The 19497-nt window shown below is 55.2% G+C and overlaps 1 protein-coding gene across 2 annotated transcripts in view; it reads left to right on the top strand.

Annotated features, from left to right (window-relative positions):
• Positions 1-2810: 2810 nt before the first annotated feature.
• The window catches only part of PKN1 (protein kinase N1), a 28830-nt gene continuing 12143 nt past the window's right edge, over positions 2811-19497 (top strand). The window contains exons 1-7 of one of the 2 annotated variants that reach the window (XM_055429692.2): positions 2811-3044; positions 7573-7876; positions 10386-10537; positions 12775-12910; positions 16755-16900; positions 17109-17322; positions 18310-18504. In XM_055429692.2, coding sequence (XP_055285667.2) covers positions 3024-3044; positions 7573-7876; positions 10386-10537; positions 12775-12910; positions 16755-16900; positions 17109-17322; positions 18310-18504 — 1168 coding nt within the window. In that variant the 5' untranslated portion in view covers positions 2811-3023. Of the gene's footprint in view, positions 3045-6336; positions 6449-7572; positions 7877-10385; positions 10538-12774; positions 12911-16754; positions 16901-17108; positions 17323-18309; positions 18505-19497 lie in introns of those variants that run through there. The other variant, XM_055429691.2, reaches the window with a different exon arrangement.

Genomic DNA, 19497 nt, shown 5'->3' on the forward strand with positions numbered 1-19497 from the left:
GTGTTCTGGGAAGATCTCTCAGAGGAGATGACATACAAACAGAGAACTAAATGATCAGAAGAGGCCAGCCTTGGGGAGATGTGAGGGAAGGGCATTACAGACTGGGGAACAGCCAGTGCAAAGGCCCTGTGATTGGAAGTAAGTTGAGAATATTTGCGGAACGGAGAGAAGGCCAGTTTTGTTAGATGGGGCTGAGGGAAGTGGAGAGGGATGTGGCTGGACCGGTGGGCAGAGGCTGGACTGGACTACCTTGTAGGCCAGATGAGGAGTGGTGTTTTTCCTAAGAGCTCCAGAGTGCCAGAAACAGGTTTTCCAGCAGGCAGAGGTGGGGTGTGGTGGGGGTGATTTAGGGCTTCCAAGGCCCTGGAGAGGACTGGAAAGAGGCCAGAGGAGGCACAGGGAGGTGTTGGTGTAGTTATCATATTTGGCTGAGTTTATACAGTAAGTCCTTGGTGTCCCTATTTCAAGCCCAGAGTGAAATTTTGTTTCCAGTGCTACCGAAGTCCCCAGTGGATGCCGATAAATACTTACTGAGTAAATGAATGCTGGAAGGTTGGAGTGAGACTTTGGCAGGGTTCCCCAGCTCTATCCAGGGAAGCAGCCTGGAAACCTGGCAGGCAGCAGAGGGCCCTTCCCTGGATAAGGTGGTGGACTGGCTCTCAGCCTTGCTTGGCCCCATCATCCCCATCTGTAAAATGGGTGGGCTGGAGAATTAGAGGAAGATGCAGCAAGGATCATATACATCCAGACTTTATAATTGGTGCTAAGTCGCTTCAGTCATATCTGATTCTTCATGACCTTGTGGACTGTAGTCCCCTCTCCCCACTCTTCTGTCCTTGGGATTCTCCAGGCAAGGATACTGGAATGGGTGGCTATGCCCTCCTCCAGGGGATCTTTCCGATCTGGGCATGGAACCTGCTTCTCTTGTGTATCCTGCATTGACAGTAGGGTTCTTTCCCACTAGCAACACCTGGGAAGCTCATTGAGGGTGATGGGCCTGAGTTTCCTCATATTTAAATCAAAAGCAAAAGAGCTGGTTCAAAGGTTTCTTTAATTCAATGGATAAATATTTGAGGAATTGCCAGGAAACAAGTGTGGCTGCAAAGAGTGAGCAAGGGGAAGAGGTGGGAGAAGAGGCAAGAAGGAAGGTGAAGGGCTTTGTGGGTTGCCGGTAGGACTTTGGCTTTTCCTCTAGGGAAGCTGGGAGTCAAAGAAGGATCTAGGCAGAGGTGGGACATTACCTGACTTAGACATTCCTAGACATCCCTGGGTTGTTGTCGGGAAAAGAGACTATGAGGTCAAGGAAGGAACCCAGGGAACTGACAGGAGGCGACTGCACTGGTCCAGGTGAACGATGATGAAGATGGATTCGGTGGAGATCGTGGAGGGGGGAAGTGGGTGGATTGTAGATAGGTATAATTTCTTTTCCTCCTTTTCCTCTTTCCACCACCACCACCACCGCCGCCGCCGCCTCTGCTGCTGCTGCTAAGTCGCTCCAATCGTGTCCGACTCTGTGCGACCCAATAGACTGCAGCCCACCAGGCTCTCCCGTCCCTAGGATTCTCCAGGCAAGAACACTGGAGTGGGTTGCCATTTCCTTCTCCAATGCATGAAAGTGAAAAACGAAAGTGAAGTCGCTCAGTCGTGTCCGACTCTTAGCGACCCCATGGACTGCAGCCTACCAGGCTCCTCCATCCGTGGGATTTTCCAGGCAAGAGTACTGGAGTGGGGTGCCATTGCCTTCTCCACCACTACCCAGCCCCAAAGAATTGCCCAAAGGGGAAGAGAAAACACCCCGCCCCGATCTCTGGGACCGCGTATACCATGCAAAGCTGCGGGTAACCAAGGTAGCCCTCCCGCGCTCTGGCGGGTCCCAGGAGGGCGCCAAGGCGGAGGAGCGCTCTCTGCCCCGCGCCCAAGGGACCGCAGCTTGGCACAGTCACCGTGTTTGAAAGGGAGTGCCCGTTCTGCCACGAGCCAGGCTGCATGCTCCAGGGACTCCGGAGACCCTGGAGAAGCTCCTCAGAGGTCTCCACCTTCTGCCTCCGACCGGGCACGAGTCTGCACGGTGGAGCGCCACCTGCACGCAGCAGCCCCGAAGAAGAGGCGTGTCCCCATCTTACGGAGGCGAAAACTGAGGATCAGACGCTACAGGGCCCACAGCGAGTCCACGGCAGATTTAGGGTTCAAATCTCTTTACATAACAATGGCAAAAACACTAAAAATCACAGCAGCTAACCTTTGTCCAGAGCTTACTGCGTTCACAGCACTTGGCATGCATTGTCTCATTTCATTTTGTTAACACCTCCAAGGGGTGGGTAGGTCAATCCTGTTTTTTGTTTTTTTTTTTTTACAGATAAGGGGATGTTAGGTTTGGGAGACTCCCCCAAGGCATAGGGTACTGGAATTTGAACCCAAGTCTGCTCAGAGCTTGTCTCCAGCCTGTGGGGGAAGCTCCGGTGCCCTTGAATGACAGTCCATTCCAAGAAAGCCTGAACTTGCAAACACAGGGAGAAAATGAGTTGTTTGTGTTTTTTTGAGAGGAGGTCCCGGGAGGCCCAAAGGCCTCCACCGCTCCCCACTTTAACGTGGCTCGCTCTTTTCCTTTGGGTTCCCGCGCGCTCAATCGGGGGACCCGTAGGAAAAGGGAGAATTCCGAAAGAAGGAAAGGCGAGCGAAGCCGACGGGTCAGCTTCCGCTCGGGAGGGGGGCGCACGGCGGCAGGACCCCGCAGCCCCGGGGGCCGCCGGGAGCCCCGCCCCTCGGCCCCGCCCCCTCCCCGGGCGCCGACCTCGGCGGTCACGTGACCCGGCCCGGCGGCCGCTGGGGCCGGAGGGCGCGGCGCGTGGACTCGGCGGCCAGGCCAGGCGCGGCCCGAGCCGAGCAGGCCGGAGCCGGCCCTGCGCCTTGGGGGGGGGCGCCGCTCCGCGCCCGCCCCCCTCCCCGCCCCTCGCGGGGCGCACGCGCGCTCCTCTCACCGCCCCTCCCTCCGCCCGGGGACCCCTGGCGGGCTGCGTGTGGACATGGCCAGCGACGCTGTGCAGGTAGGCGCACCTGCGTTCGCAGCCGCCCAGCGGCCAGCCGGCGCTGCGGACCCCCGCCCGCGCGCCGCCGGAGCTCCCGGGATCGGGGCAGCCAGGGCGGGCCCCCACCTCCCCCGAGCGCTAGGCGCCCCCTCCCTGGCCGGCGCCGTGGAGCCAGCGCCGTCTCCTCGACAGGTGGAGGGACGCACGGGGGAGGGTAGGGGAACGAGGGGGGTCCTATAGCATCCCCCACTCCGCCCTTCCCTGAGAATTAGCGGGGGCTCAGCGGAGGCTCGACTTCGGGTGTCTGTGGCTAGCTGGGCATCCCGGTGCCAGTCGACCCTGCCGCTTGCTCCGTCTCCCCAGCGTTCGGTTCTCTGGCAGGTGCCGCTCCACCTGAGCAGGTGCCTGGCGCGATGCCCCGGGAAGGGCGCAGGCCACCCGCCCCGTTCCCACTACCCTCCCCCACGCACACAAAGCTCCGGCGGCACCCCCACCTCCGGACTGAGCTTTACGATGGTCGCGACGCTGCAGATTGGCACCTGTTGGCGGAAGTGCCAGAGTCACCTCTTTAGGTCTGGGGACCAGGGACCCACACAGCCACTCGGCTGCCAGGTGGAACCTTATCCCAGGATTCCAGGTGGGGAGTGTCCATGTCAATGAATTGGGGATTCTTTTTTACCTGGAATCCTGCCTGGACTGGGTCACCCCACAACCCACACATCAACACACACAGAGGCACAGGTGACTGACACTGACGTGCCGCCTTGTGGACATCACAGGCTGGGACTCACCTTCCCTGCCTGTGGTGAGCAGGGCCAGAGTGACTGCTGAAACCTCTTGGGGTCAGTGACCCGAATCTGAGACGTGTCCTGTGCCTCTGGTGCCCCCACAGTGCCTCATCAGCCCTCCATCGTCCTGTGGTTGCTGTGTAACTGGGTTCTCATCTCCTTCTGCACCTGCCCCCACATCCCTTTTGTGTCTCCCCGGTGACCCCCTGTCCCCCGCCCCAGTCCTGCTGATGGCCTGCCAGCCTTGCCGAGGAGCTGGGCGTATCTGGTGTTGCCGATCACACAAGGTCAGACCTTGGGGGCTGGGGAGGGCCTGGGTCCCTGCCTCTACCCCTGGGAGGACAGTGTAGGACTCCCCTGGCACATGCATGCATTTGGCATGTAGCAGACATGGCCCGGACGGAGACTGTGATTCCTGGAACGAGGCTGGACCTGCGCCCTGGTCCCCTTTCCCGTCCCCTGCCTGCTCTCTTCCCCCTACGCCCCCACCCCATCCTGGTCATTCCTCTCTCGTGGCTGCTTGGGTCTGCTACCCCTGTCCCTCTGTCTGTCCCAGTGTGTGTGCCTGTCTGTTCTGTGTCCGGCAAACGGATGTCCTGTCCGGATTCCAGAAACGCCCAACGCATTGAAATCTCCGGACATGGGGTCTAGATCCCTCGTCACTCTAGGAAGAGGGAATTTCTGGGAGGTGGACCCTCTGGACCTGGGGTGGGGGAGGCATCTTCTGTTTCTTGGAGGGTGTCGGGGATTCCCCAAGGCCAGGCCAGGCTCCTGATTCATGGGTTCATCTCGTTGGCCCTCAGGTGACCCCTGCCCTGGATAGGAGTGAGTCACCCAAGGAAGGAGAACCTGGGAGGCCCAGCCTCCCTCTCTCCCTTCTCTGCATATTCTCAGCCCTCAGCTGCTGGAGGGGGTGGGGCTGAGGGATCTGGCTCCTCCCCTCCCCTGCCCCCTCCCCTCTTCCCAACCCCGACTCCCCTCATTTGAGCTAGTCCTGCTCCTGGCTGTACCTCTGCTCTGCCTGCTGGGGACAGGGTGGGGCTGGGTGGCCGGTGGGACCTGGTTGATAGCGGGTGGTAGTAGGTGACCCTGGGTGTCAATTCCAGAGCTGTCACTTTCTCACGGTGTGTCCTAGGCCCAGCGCCGTTCCCTCTTTGAGCCTTGGTTTCTGCCATCAAATAAAAAAAAAAAAAAATGTAGCCAAGAGGGTTTTCACGGTGAGGAAGGACGTAGACCAGCTCAGCCCCTTGCAGGTGGGGCTGCTGTGAAATCCTTACCAGTGGTCGTGGTCAGCAGTTCAGGGTGTGAGTCTGTGTCCTTTAATCCAGGGTTTCTAAAGCTCAGCACTATTGACATTTGGGGCTGAATCATTCTTGGAGGTGGAGGCTCTTGTGTTTACAGTGGAATGTCAAGCAGTTTCCATGAACTCAACCCCACAGAGCCTAGTAGCAGCCCCAGTTATGGCAACCAACCCAGAAAGGCTCTGGATATTGCCAACTGCCCTCAGCAGTGAGGTGGGAGTGGTGGCAATCCCCTCTGCCATTGAGAACTGCTGCTGCCATCCCTCTGAGCCTCAGTCTTTTCACCTGTAAAGAGGGAGGGGAAATATGGCAGCTGCTCAGGGTAAAATTGAGGGGTCAGTAGGATCATGGGAGTGATACTTTAGGCCTGAAGTAAATCTTCCCTGGGGGCAGCTGCCCTTGAAGTTGATCGAGAGTGAACCCTGACTTTCCTCATCTCTGAAATGGGGTCTCACTGTGGCGGCAGATAATATACGCGGGACTCTTCTTGCCTGGCTGACAACTAGCTCCGATTCTGGGCACTCTTGTTGGAAACCTCAGTTCTGTCTCCTGCTGGTTGTGGGAGTTTGGGCAAGTTAAGTCACCGCCCCAGGCCTCGGTTTCCTCATCTGGAAAACAGAGTGATAATAGCACCTCCTGGAATGGCATTAGTTGACCTGGAGTGCAGCTTGTAGTAATCACCATGGTTCTTAATAATCATGCCTGAGTGGAGACACTCGCACCCCAGCCCTGCAGAGCTGTCTCCTCATGATGTGGGCCTCAGGGAGGTACCGCAGGGCTGGCCGGGCCCCCAGGTCTCCAAGCTGTGGTCAGCAGCAGCAGGCAGCCGAGCTGAGAAGAAGCCGGAAGTTGGGACAGGAAGGGGGCTGGGCCATTCATGTAAGCACTGTGGGTGTTGGTATATAAGTATATACGGGGGTGGGGGGTGGGCACCTACTGGCCAGCCTGTGGTACCTGCACATGGCTGTAGGTGTATAAGAGTGTGTTGTAGGGAAGCTGTATATGTGGGGAAGGCTGCTGTTCACGTCCACACTAGCGGGCCCGTGTGTGTGTGCGCCTGCTGTGGACACCTTGGGCATCCTCAGGACAGGGAGCAGAGGGGCCACCCCTAGGATGACCCCAGAGAAGCAGACTCAGCCCTCGAGTGGGGGCTGAGAGGAAGGTCCTCTTGATGCCCCAGAGCTGGCCTTCGCAGGGGTTGCTGGGAGTCAGCAGGAAAGAGGAAGTAGCAGGCAAGAGGCCCTGACAGGGCTGAGGTTCAGGAAGAGGGCGGGGCCCTCAGCCGGGACCCAGGATGGCGGAGGCTGATCCCCCTTTGGACCGGGAGCTGGAGGTGGGGGCTGGGGTCCTTGTGGGGGAGGGGCGGCAGAAGAGGACCCCAAGTGGCACAGGCCCTCTCGGTTTTGGACTGAGGGAAGGAGGTGGGGTGCTGGCTTTGGAGTTTTCTGTTTGAAAAATGAAACTGTTTGGGGCCCTTTGGGCTTCCAGGTTGGGGAAATAGAGGAGGAAGGGAACAGTGCTCTTCTCTTTAGGGTCCCAGTTGTAGACGACAAAAGGAGAGGAGATGGCGCTTGGCCCCAGGATCTCCAAGTTTGTGGGTATAGCAGGGAATAGACAGAACCTGTCTCCAGGCCCTCCTAGTTTAGGGGTACAGCAGGGAATAGATGAGGCCTGTCTCTGGGCCCTCTTAATTTGGAGGTACAGCAGGGAATAGAGAAAGCTTGTCTCCACACCCTCCTAGTTTTGGGGTACAGCAGGGAGTAGACGAGGCCTGTCCCTCGGTCCTCCCTAGTCCAAGGGTACAGCCATGAGGAGAAGGAACCTGCTCTTGGAACCCCAACCTTGTGGTTTGGGGGGCACCACAGGCCTGCCCTTGATACTTCCTCATTCGGGGAGCAGCAGAAGGAAGATGAAAGCTGCCCTCAGGCCCTCCTAATGTGGGGCATAAGGGAGCGGAGATGGGGCCTGCCTTTGGGACCTCCTAGTTTAGGGGGGCAGCAGAGGGGAGACGGGGTCTCCCCTCAAAACCTGGTCACTTGGGGGCAACAGAGGGAGACAAAGCCTGTTCTTGGGCCCCCCTAATTTGGGAGGACAGTGGAAGGAGACCTTGGGGACCCCGAGCTGTGGGGACCCAGTGATGGGGCAATGGAATCTGCCCTGCAGGATCCCACTGCATGAGGACAGAGTGGGGGAGACTGAACTGTACCTGTGGTCCTCTTGTCTGAGGGGACAGGCAAGGAGAAGGCCCTGCCCTTGGGACCTCACAGTTTGGAGGTGTCAGGAAGCAGGCACAGGGCCTTTTCTCACCTCCCAGTTTTGGGGGACCATCGGAGGACATGGAGCTGGCCCTGTGTCAGGAGTACCCCCCGCCAGGAGGAGGCTGGGCCAGGCTGGCTGAACGTGGTCTGTACCCCCAGAGTCGCCCTGGCCCCACTGACCCTGCTCCGTCCCCTGCAGAGTGAGCCGCGCAGCTGGTCCCTGCTGGAGCAGCTGGGCCTGGCGGGTGCCGATCTGGCAGCCCCTGGGGTACAGCAGCAGCTGGAGCTGGAGCGGGAGCGTCTGCGGCGGGAGATCCGCAAGGAGCTGAAGCTGAAGGAAGGGGCAGAGAATCTGCGGCGAGCCACCACCGACCTGGGCCGTAACCTGGGCCCCGTGGAGCTGGTGCTGCGTGGCTCCTCACGCAGGCTTGACCTGCTGCACCAGCAGCTGCAGGAGCTGCATGCCCACGTGGTGCTGCCCGACCCTGCGGTGGGCGTGCACGGTAAGCCAGGCTTCCCTGGGGTTGGGGGTGGGGGATGCGGGATTGGGGGCCTCCACTGCCCAGGGCTCACTGACTGTGTCCCAGAGTGAGGCCAGCCAGCCCCTTGCCACTGACCCCCAGGGAGACACACTTGGTCATGGCAGCTTCCAACCTGAAAATGCAGGCGGCTGCTATTACTGCTGACAAGTGCTCAGTCGTGACCAACTCTTTGTGACCCCATGGACTGTAGCCCACTAGGCTCCTCTGTCCAGTGGAATTCCCCAGGCAAGAATACTGGAGTGGGTTGCTGTTTCCTTCTCCAGGGGGGTCTTCACGACCCAGGGTTTGAACCTGCATCTCTTGTGTCTGCTGCATTGGCAGGCAGATTCTTTACCAGTAGTGCCACCTGGGAGGCCCAAATGCAGGTAAACCAAAGGCCAAAACCAACACCCAGGGAAAGGTACACACAGTCACACCCATGCTGGACACCACCAAAGGGCTTACACGGTATCACACAAATATCCAGACTCACAGTCACACCCACACCCAGACAACGCCTAAAGGCTCCAACTGATTAAAAAAAATTTTAATTGTGATTAAAAAAACACATAACAGCACCTGAAAGTATAACAGCATTGTTAGCTGGCTACTATTATTGCTTCTGTTTAGACCCCATGTTTGTGACCCCATGGACAGCAGCCTGCTAGGCCCCTCTGTCCATGGGATTTTTCAGCAAGAATACTGGAATAGGTTGCCATTTCTTTCTCCAGGGAATCTTCCTAACCCAGGGATTGAACCTGCATCTCCTGCTTTACAGGCAGATTCTTTACTACTGAGGCAGCAGGGAAGCCCCTTAATCACCTATATTCCAATATAAAATAAAAAGTTTTGGAAAAAAGCACATTACAGAAAATTTATCATTTTTAAGCATACAGCTCAGTGGTATTGAGTATTTTCACATTTTTGTGCAAGGAATCTATAGAACTTTTTCATCTTACAACTAAAAACGAAGATGTAACACACATCATATCAGTAGCCAGAGACCCTCACACACAGTCACGCCAGCACCCAGACAACTCTAAGGGCCTACCCTGTGGCTCAGCAGTAAAGAAACTGCCTGCAGTGCAGGAGATTTGGGTTCGATCCCTGGGTCGAGAATATTCCCTGGAGAAGGGAACGGTAACCCACTCCAGTATTCTTGGCCTGGGAAATCTCATGGACAGAGGAACCTGGCCATCTACACTCCATGGGTCACTAAAGAGTCGGACATGACTGAGTGACTAAACAACAGCAGCATTATTCTGTGGATACCCAGAGACTTCCATACTGCCAACCAGCACCCAGGTAAATGCACACTCAGTCACACCAACACATACACAAGACCTAAGGACTCACACATCCTCACACCAACCCCCAGAGATTCAGTCACACAGAGCTGCTGTCACAGGTGTTTACCAACCCATAAACAGCCTGAGACTTACACACACAACTGGACAAGACCTGAGACTCAGCACCGCTTAGCCCAACACCCACACACCACTTTGGTGTGTCAATATCTGGAGGCTAACACTATCAGACGGAGAAGGCAGTGGCACCCCACTCCAGTACTCTTGCCTGGAAAATCCCATGGATGGAGGAGCCTGGTAGGCTGCAGACCATGGGGTTGCTAAGAGTCGGAAACGACTGAGTGACTTCACTTTCACTTTTCACTTTCATGCATTGGAGAAGGAAATGGCAACCCACTCCAGTGTTCTTGCCTGGAGAATCCCAGGGATGGGGAGCCTGGTGGGCTGCCATCTATGGGGTCGCACAGAGTCCGACATGACTGGAGCGACTTAGTAGCAGCAGCAGGAGCAGCAGCACTGTCAGATCAACAGTTGGAGATAATGAAAAAGAGTTTAGCCAACACTCAAAAACCTCATCCTGTCACAGCTGTACCCAGAGTCCTTCTGATGGTCATGCCACTCTCTGGAGATTCACACAGAGCTGTGTCAACCTCCAGAGACACACATGGCCAGCTGTTCTCACACTCGGATGCTGTCACACCAGTGCCAGGAGATCTGAATGCACAGTTGTGCTGACAGTTGCAAACGTGCACAGAGTCATCCCCATCACCCAGAATCTCACAAAATCATTCTAACACCTCGCATCTCACAGTTACACTAGCACCTGCAGAGACACACACTCAGTTATGCCAACACCCTGAAGGTCACAGACTTAACCACAGCCACACCCACTGACGCCTATACAATCGTGTACATCGTCAGGGGTATATATACCCTCTCTACAAAGATATGTACAGTCACACCAAGGACTCACACACACCTGTGTTCATTCACACTGGTCCTGCCCCAGCCCTGAAAGGGTTTCCCTATGAGGGCTGGTGGGGAGTGGGCCCTGTGGCCCGTGGCCCCTGGCCCCCAGCTCTTCCTCCTCCCAGGCCCAGGGGTGGATCTTCTCAGCTGGTGCAAAAGCGCCTGGGCAGCTGGAGAGGAGGGCCATGGTGACTCTGCCCCATCCACCCCTCCAGATGCCCCCCAGTCCCCTGGCACAGGCGACTCTGCCTGCTCAGCCACCAACCTGAGCCGCGTAGCTGGTCTGGAGAAGCAGCTGGCCATTGAGCTGAAGGTGAAGCAGGGGGCAGAGAACATGATCCAGACGTACAGCAACGGCAGCACCAAGGTGGGAGCAGCGTTCGTGCACACCCCCCCATGTGCATGTACACCTGCAGGCGTATCACAGGCTGGAACGTGGGATGGGGGGCTGGGTGGTACCTCCATCTGCCCCCAGGAGGCTGGGGCGCTCTGGGTTGGGGACGGAGGGCTGTTGAGTGACTCTGCAGCAGGGTTGGAGTGTGGGCAGCTTGGGTGGGGTCAGATAGGAAACTGGATGACTGTGGGTGATGTCAGATAGACACATGGCAGAGACTGCCCCCCATACTCAGTTACCCCAGAGACAGGGCAGCATGCAGCCTCCCACTGCGGGTGGCATCTCTGACGTGTACACACAGATCAACGCCTGGATGCACACATGTTACTGGTTAGTGGCTCAGTCATGTCCGACTCTGTGCAACCCCATGGACTGTAGCCCAGCAGGCTCCTCTGTCCATAGGATTTTTTAGGCAAGAATACTGGAGTGGGTTGTCATTTCCTCCTCCAGGGGATCTTCCCACCCCAGGGATTGAACTCATGTCTCCTGCGTTGATAGGCGGGTTCTTTACCACTTTGAGCGACCGGGGAAGCCCAGATACACACATACTGTCATCATAATATCTTGACACACCCACGGTCATCACAGCATCTAGAGACATGCAGAGGCACATCCCCACAGAGACACACATGCACTGTCATAACATCTGGATTCACAGCAGTAACAACTCCCAGAAACTCTCAGAGACACACAGTGGCATATCCCCACGGAGACACACGCACACCGTCATAACATCTGGATTCACGGCAGTAACAACTCTCAGAAAAAACGTGGCGGATAACCACCACAGTCACCTCTAGACACGGAGAGACACGCACCATCATAGAACACCAGGACACACAGCACAGGCCAACAGGACACCTCGACGCACAGACACACACACCGTCAGTGTTTCACGCCCAGAGATCAGAGTTGTCACACAGACGTACCCCCAGTTGTACCAACACCAAGTACACAGTCACAAGTTGGCAGCAACACCCAGAGACACTTTACACCCACGGGCAGAGTTAGACCTACAGCTAGAGGCCCAGAGAGCATCCATGCCTGTGAGTGCACACACGAATGTGAATATCGCACAGGAGGACACCGACCAGGCAGGATTTTTCTTAACCTTTTCTTGAGGTGTAATAAATGGACATCAAGTGCGGAAAACCTGGGTACAGCCAGTGAAGTTTTATCTAGGTGCCCAGCGCCCTTACTGGACTGCAGAACCTTTCCTGTCACCCAGAAGTGCCCTCCTGACCCCTTCAGTCAGTACCCAGTCTTCTTTCATCACAGAGTGGCAGTGCCTGGCTTTTTTAACATTTATTTTATTTATTTTTGTTTTTGGCTGCTCTGGGATGTCATTACAGTGCTCAGGCTTTCTATAGTCGTGGAGCGTAGGGGGCCACTCTCTAGTTGCAGGGCATGGGCTTCCTATTGCAGTGGCTTCTCTTGTCATGGAGCACAGGCTCTAGGGTGCACAGGCTCAGTAGTTGTGGCACATGGGCTTAGTTGCCCTGCTGCATGTGGAATCTTCCCGGACAAGGGATTGAACCTGTGTCCCTTGCATTGGCAGCTGGATTCTTAACCACTGGACCACCAGGGAAGTCTAACAGTGCCTGGTTTTGAACATAGCACCAAGTCAATGGAAAAGTCCACCACCAGTTCCTGGCACTTGTACACACATAGGGTCCTTGGCTATGCCCAGTCAACCCTGTAGCTTGAACTGCACACACCAACATCAGGACCCTGCTTCCTGCAACTGCCTACAACTGTCTCACACCCAGTCTCCCTTAGACTCACCCACATGACTACAGGCAATGCTGCGCCCACTGCGGGGAACACTCACACATGCACACCATCCTAACAGCTGACTCAAATACAGTGCCTGCTGGTGCCAGGCACAGTTCTGAGCCCTGCACACAGATTACCTCCTTTAATCCTCAGCCCAGTGGTGGTTGGGGCTATTAGTACACTCCCCTTCCCACAGATGAGCAGACGGACCCAGAGCGGTTGAGCAGCTTGTCCAAAGTCACACAGCTGTTAGGTGGCAGCTGTCAAGATTCACATGCCACAGGCTCCATCTCCCTTCAACACCCAGGAACACATTCTGTCATATCCACACACGAATGCTCTGTCACCCAGAGCCTGCCTGGGGTGGACACCAGGACGGGTGGTCAGACCCCCACCTGCCCAGTCTTTCCCTCACGGCCTGTCTCTGCCATCAGGACCGGAAGCTGCTGCTGACAGCCCAGCAGATGCTGCAAGACAGTAAGACCAAGATAGATATCATCCGCATGCAACTGCGCCGGGCACTGCAGGCCTGCCAGTTGGAGAGCCAGGCGGCCCCCGACGAGGCTCAAGGTGAGTGCATCACCCTGAGACAGCCTCCCCTGCATTCCACCTTGCAGAGTTCAGCTCCCAGCCCCACAAGGGGTCCCTTTCTAAGGCAGGGAGGTAGATGCTGTGACTCACCATGCTAGAATGCATTCCTGACCCTCCCTAGGCCCCAGTTTCCTATTCTGTCCCACTCAAGATTTGCACGTGATCAGTTATTGGCAAACTACAGCTCTTGGACCAAATCTGCTGCTGCCTTTTGTTTGTTTGTTTGTTTTGGAAATACTGAAAGCCCAGCCATGCCTGTTCATTTACTGTCACCTACGGCTGCTTTTGCATTGTGACCGTGGAGCCAAGTAGTGGCAACAGAGCCTTTGGTCCACAAAGACAAAAATATTTACCCTTTGGCTCTTTTTTAAAAAAAACAATTTATTTATTCAAGTTTGGCTGTGCTGGGTCTTCGTTGTGTGAAGGCTTCTTATTGCAGTGGCTTCTTTTATTTTAGAGTTTGGGCTCTTGGACTTCAGTACTTGCAGCTCATGGGCTCTAGATCACAGGCTCAGTGGTTGTGCAGCAGGTGTTTAGTTGGCCTGCAGCATATGGAATCTCCCTGGACCAGGGGTTGAATCCACGTCCCCTGTATTGGCAGGCAGACTCTTAAGCACTAGACCACCAGGGAGGTCCTACCCTTTGGCTCTTGATGGAAAAAATGTGTGGATCCCTGGGCTAGGCAGTTGCCTTGCCGTGTTGGCCCCAGTCATATGAAACTGTGGGTGTCCACAGCATGTGTGTGTTTCCTATGTATCTCAGTGTCTGAATGCCTGAGGACATCTCAACCCAGTTGTCATCCTGAATTTGAGACAGGCTGTATTGTATGCATCAATTCTGCAGGTATCACGTGCAGGGGTGACTGTACTAGTGACGTTTGTCAGTGTTAATGTGGTATTTGCCGTGGGGACCAGAGTTTGTCCACATGCCCCATAACTATGAGAGTTCCTGTGTCACCACGAGAGCGTGTCAGCTGTTGGTAGGTGTTAGTGTGTTTGGGCTGCTCCACCACAGTACCTCAGACTGGGGATGAGAGGGCATGTAAGCAACAGACATTTATCTCACTGTGCTGGGGGCTGAAAGTCCAAGATCAAGGCGCTGGCAGATGCAGCGTCTGGTGAGAGCCCTCTTCCAGATTCATCAATGGCTGCCTCCTTACAGTGTCCTCGCAGTGTAACTTTCGGTGACAGCCTAATCTTGTCCCTGTAAGTGTAAAAGTCTTAACGACCATCTGGGCACATATGACAAACGCCTTGGTGGGCGCCACGCAGCTGTGGGTGAGTGTGACTGTAGGAATGCTTGCGTCTGAGACTAGGTCATCATATAGGACTGTAAGACTGTCCTTGAAATCTACAGCCATGGATAAGCATGACTGTGACCTTGTGTCTGTGGGTGACAGGTTTCCTGCACCTAGGTGACAGTGTATCCTTGTGCCTACCCCCTGTTCCATTGGGTGACTGTGGCTGTGTCCTCTGTTGCGCTGTGGCTGTATCCCTGGGACTTCACTCTGAGCATGAAGCCAGCCTGTTTCGCTGTGACGTGGGTTCTCTGTGTCTATGATTATTGCTCATGCTGCCCTGACTGTATGACATCGTGACAGCATTTCTTTTAAAGATTTTTTTTCAATGTGGACCATTTTTTTGTTCTTAAAAAAAAAATTATTTTTAATTGGAGGATAATTGCTTTACAATATTGTGTTGGTTTCTGCCATGCATCAGCATGAATCAGCCATAGGTATACATATGTCTTCTGCCTCTTGAACCTCCGTCCCACCCCATCCCAACCCCATCCCTCTATGTTGTCATGGAGCGCTGGTTTGAGCTACCTGCGTCATGCAGCAAATTCCCACTGGCTGTATGTGTTACACGTGGTGGTGTCTATACATCAGCGCAACTCTATTCGTCCCACCCTCTCCTTCCCCCACTGTGTCCACAAGTCCTCACTAAATTTGCTACAACACTGCCTCCATTCCATGCCTTGATTGCCCGGCTGTGAGGCCTGTGGGACCCTCACCCCTCAACCAGGGATCAAATCTGTACTGCCTGCACTGGAAGGTGAAGTCCTAACCACTGGACCACCAGGGAAGTCCCATGCTGGCATTTCTTTGCCTGTCCCTGTGCCTTATTTGTGTGGCAGTGTGACTGTGTTGCTGTGATCCTCCCTGGGCTGGAATTAGAGCCCTGTGAGTTTTACCATTGTGTGACTCTGTCCCGACTCAATGGACATGAGTTTGGGTGAACTCCAGGAGTTGGTGATGGACAGGGAGGGAGGCCTGGCGTGCTGCGGTTCATGGGGTCGCAAAGAGTCGGACACAACTGAGCGACTGAACTGACTGACTCTGTCCCATTAGGGTGTTTATGTTTTGTGACTTTCCCTCTGTCCCTGTGACATGTCCTTTTGCTGGGAGTTGACAAGGTGTATAGGGCTTCCCGGGTGGTGCTAGTGGTAAAGAACCTGCCTGCCAGTGTGGGAGATGGAAGAACTGCAGGTTCGATTCCTGGGTTGGGAAGCTCCCCTGGAGAAGGGAATGGCACCCCACTCTAGTATTCTTGCCTGGAGAATCCCATGGACAGAGGAACCTGGTGGGCTGCAGTCCATGGGGTCGCAAAGAGTCAGACACGCCTGAAATGATAGCATGCAGCACAGCACAGACAGGGTACGTCTGTGTCTGTAATATCAGTCTTCCCCATGTGTGGCAGTGTGATGGCATCTTTGTGAGAGTGTGTGGGTACGTGTGTTCCAAGGCCTACACTGGTGACAAAGTGACAATGCCATTGTCACCCTCGGAGTGACAGTCTGATGACATCTATCTGACACTGTTCCTGTTCCTCCAACTATGTTGTATTTCATGGTGTGGGTGGTCACCATTCATTTACTCAGACCCCCACTAGAGGAAATGAGGTATCTTCCAATTTTTTGCTCTTAAAAAAAAGGCTATGAATAACCACGGATAATACATATATCAAGGGAAATTTCCTGGCAGTCCAGTGGTTAGGACTCTGTACTTCCACTGCAGGGGAGAGGGGTGCAATTCAATTCCTAGTCAGGGAACTAAGATCCCACATGCTGCATGGTATGGCCAAACAAAAGCAAAAACAACATATATCAAGTGCAAAGTTGTTTCTATGGGATAAAGTACCTGAACTGGGATTGCTAAATCAAAAGGTAGATACATTTATAATTCTGACAAATCACCAAACTGCCTCCATTGGAAAGCAGCTTGTGTTCCCATCAGCAACGTATCTGTTCCTAAGTGTGTGTTTTATTGTCATTTATTTGGCTGCATCGAGTCTCAGTTGTGGCACACAGGATCTTCATTGCATCATGCGGGATCTTTCCTTGCGGGGCAGACTCTCTAGTTGTGGTGGGCAGGCTCAGTAGTTGCGGGGACATGGGCTTAGTTGCTCCGGAGCATGTGGGATCTTAGTTCCCTCACCAGGAATCGAACCTTCATCCACTGCAGTGAAAGGCAGATTCTTAACCGCTGGGCCACCGGGGAAGTTCCCTAAGTATGTGTTAATTGTGTGTCTGTATATAATACTGCCCCTGGGTGGCAGCTTAACTACATCCCTGGGACTGGCTCTGTGGGTGATGGTGTCTGGATAAAAGAGTGACAGCATCCGGGTGCATGTGTGGCTGTCTGCCCGTGGGTGACAGTGTGACTGTCCCCATGACCCCCTACCTTGGGAGGGAGTGATGCTTGTTGATGGCTATCTGTCTCTGGCCAGTGACTGTTCCTACAGATGGCTGCATGTCTCTAGAACCAGGATAGTTGGACCCGGGGCTCAGGCTGGCCTCACTGCCTCGTGTCTCACGCCCACAGGGAGTCCGGACCTGGGGGCAGTGGAGCTGCGCATCGAGGAGCTGCGTCACCACTTCCGAGTGGAGCACGCGGTGGCCGAGGGCGCCAAGAACGTGCTGCGCTTGCTCAGCGCCGCCAAGGCTCCGGACCGCAAAGCCGTCAGCGAGGTGAGGGGCGGGGCGTCGACCCGGAGAGGTGGGGCTTCAGCAAGGGGTGGGGGCTTATTTTTCATGTCGGACCCAGATGATTTGAGGGCTCGGGATTCCGGGGAGGAGCTCCGGCTTCCGGGGAGGAGCTCCAGGTGGGACTTAGCCTTAGTCGGGGAGGGGCGTGCCGGATCCCGCCCCCAGCCCGGCCAGGCTTCTCCCACCTCAGGCCCAGGAGAAGCTGACCGAGTCCAACCAGAAGCTGGGGCTGCTTCGGGAGGCGCTGGAGCGGCGGCTTGGGGAGCTGCCCGCTGACCACCCGAAGGGGCGGCTGCTGCGTGAGGAGCTCGCCGCGGCTTCATCTGCAGCCTTTAGTGCCCGCCTGACCGGGCCCTTCCCCGCCACGCACTACAGCACCCTGAGCAAGCCTGCACCACTCACAGGTGGGTCCCGACACCTCCCCGTCCTCCCCCGCTCCCGCCCCAAATCAGGACCCCACCCTCGTAGCTCTAGACTCCTGCCCCTCTGGCCCCCAGCCCCAAGACCCGCAACTGGGATCTTCATTCTCCCCAGTCCTGGACTCCCATCCCACTGTCCCCTCCCTCTCCATTCACCCCAACCCTGTAGCCCTGGGCCCCATTTCTCTATGCCAAACAGACCCATGGACACTAGACTTCCCAGCCCACCTTGCGCTCCCAGAGACTCTTGCCCGTGTCTCTCCGTCCTTGATCCCTGGGTCGGGAAGATCCCCTGGAGATGGAAATGGCAACCCACTCTACTATTCTTGACTGGGAAATTCCGTGGACAGAGGGGCCTGGTAGTCTGTAGTCCATGAGGTCGCAAAAGTGTCAGACACAACTGAGTGACTAAACAACAACAGCAACAACAGCCCCATCCTCACTTTCCCCACCCCTCCCTGAAGGGCCCTGTCTTCTCTCTCCAGCCAGAGTCCCCGATTTCAGTCTCATAGTCCCTCACTCTCAGCACCCTCAATCCTGAACCTCTGACCCCCACCACCAGACTAGCCAACCCCTTTCTTCTTAGATCCGTCAGCCACTACCTCCCCAGACCAGTCCTACCATAGACTCCAGCCCCAGTGTCAGACCTCAGACTAGCCTACCGAATCCTACCCTGGACCCCCCAGTCATATCTGGCTTACCACCACCTGGACCTCCAGCTTACACTCTGAACTGCTCTTCTGTCACTAAACCTCAGCGTCTAGAGCCCTTCCCCAGACTGCCCCACCCCTCCCCCTTGTCCCATTTCTCTCTTCTGGGCACCGCCATCTCTACAGCAGACCCCCACCCCGATTGTCCCTCACCAGCTCCCACTTGTTCTCTGGCCACTTCTGCACATGCCCTCTTCACCTGCGCCTGCTCCCCTCGTCCTGCCCCAGAGGTACCCACCCCATGAGCCTGCCCCTCTCTCAGGGACCCTGGAGGTGCGTGTGGTGGGCTGCAGAGACCTTCCAGAGACCATCCCTTGGAACCCTTCACCTTCGGTGGGGGGCCCTGGGACCCCTGACAGCCGCACCCCCTTCCTGAGCCGCCCAGCCCGAGGTCTTTACAGCCGAACCGGAAGCCTCAGTGGCAGGAGCAGCCTCAAAGCGGAAGCCGAGAACACCAGTGAGTGGCACTGATGTCCGGGAGGCATGAGGTGGGGTAGGCTGGGGGTGGTCCCTGATTCCCCACATTGGTCACATTCTGAGAAAGGGGTTCATCACACTTATTAGGATGGCTCCTGTAAGATAGAACAAGATAAAATAACAGGTGTTAGGGAGGATGTGGAGGAGCTGGAAGGCTTCTGCACTGCTGGTGGGAATGTAAAATTGTGTGACCACCATGCAAAGCAGCATGGCAGGTCCTCAAATAATGAAACAGAATCACCTTAGATCCAGTATTCCTGCTTCTGAATAAATGCTCAAAAGAGTTGGAAGCCAGATCTCAGAGAGATTTTGATACACACCCATGTTCATAGCAGCATTATTCACAGTGGTCAAAAGGCAGAAGCAACCCAGTGTCTGTTGATGGATGAATGGATAAACAAATTGTGGTCCATCCACACAGTGGATTCCAGAGAAGTCTATTCTATAGAAATGGATTCTATTCTGTAGAAATACATCTATAACGATGGTAAATTTTATGTTATGAGTTGTACCACAATGTGAAAAGAAGTGAATACACACATTTAAAAGTATGAGTAAAAGAAGAATAACACTAAAGTAACTGCCTATGTCACCACCACCCAGGTCAAGAAATAGAATTCTCTGGATTTTTCAGCCTTAAAGGACATTCTGAAACATGCTACAGCATGGATGAACTTAAGTACATAAGTGAAATAAACCAGTTGTAAAATGACAAGTGGGCTTCCCTGGTGGCTCAGTGGTAAAGAATCTGCCTGCTGGTGCAGGAGACACGAGTTTAATCCCAGTGCAGGGACCCTGGAGGTGGGTGTGGTGGGCTGGAGTCAGGAAGATTCCCCGAAGAAGAAAATGACAACCCACTCCAGTATCCTTGCCTGGGAAATCCCATGGACAGAGAAGCCTGGTGGGCTACAGTCCATGGGGTCGCAAAAGAGTCGGATACGACTTAGCAACTGAGCATGAGGACTTCTTGTCT

This window comes from Moschus berezovskii, chromosome 8 (genome assembly GCF_049115385.1).
Source record: "Moschus berezovskii isolate FMDL1 chromosome 8, NW_MosBer_1.0, whole genome shotgun sequence".
Classification (NCBI taxonomy): domain Eukaryota; kingdom Metazoa; phylum Chordata; class Mammalia; order Artiodactyla; family Moschidae; genus Moschus; species Moschus berezovskii.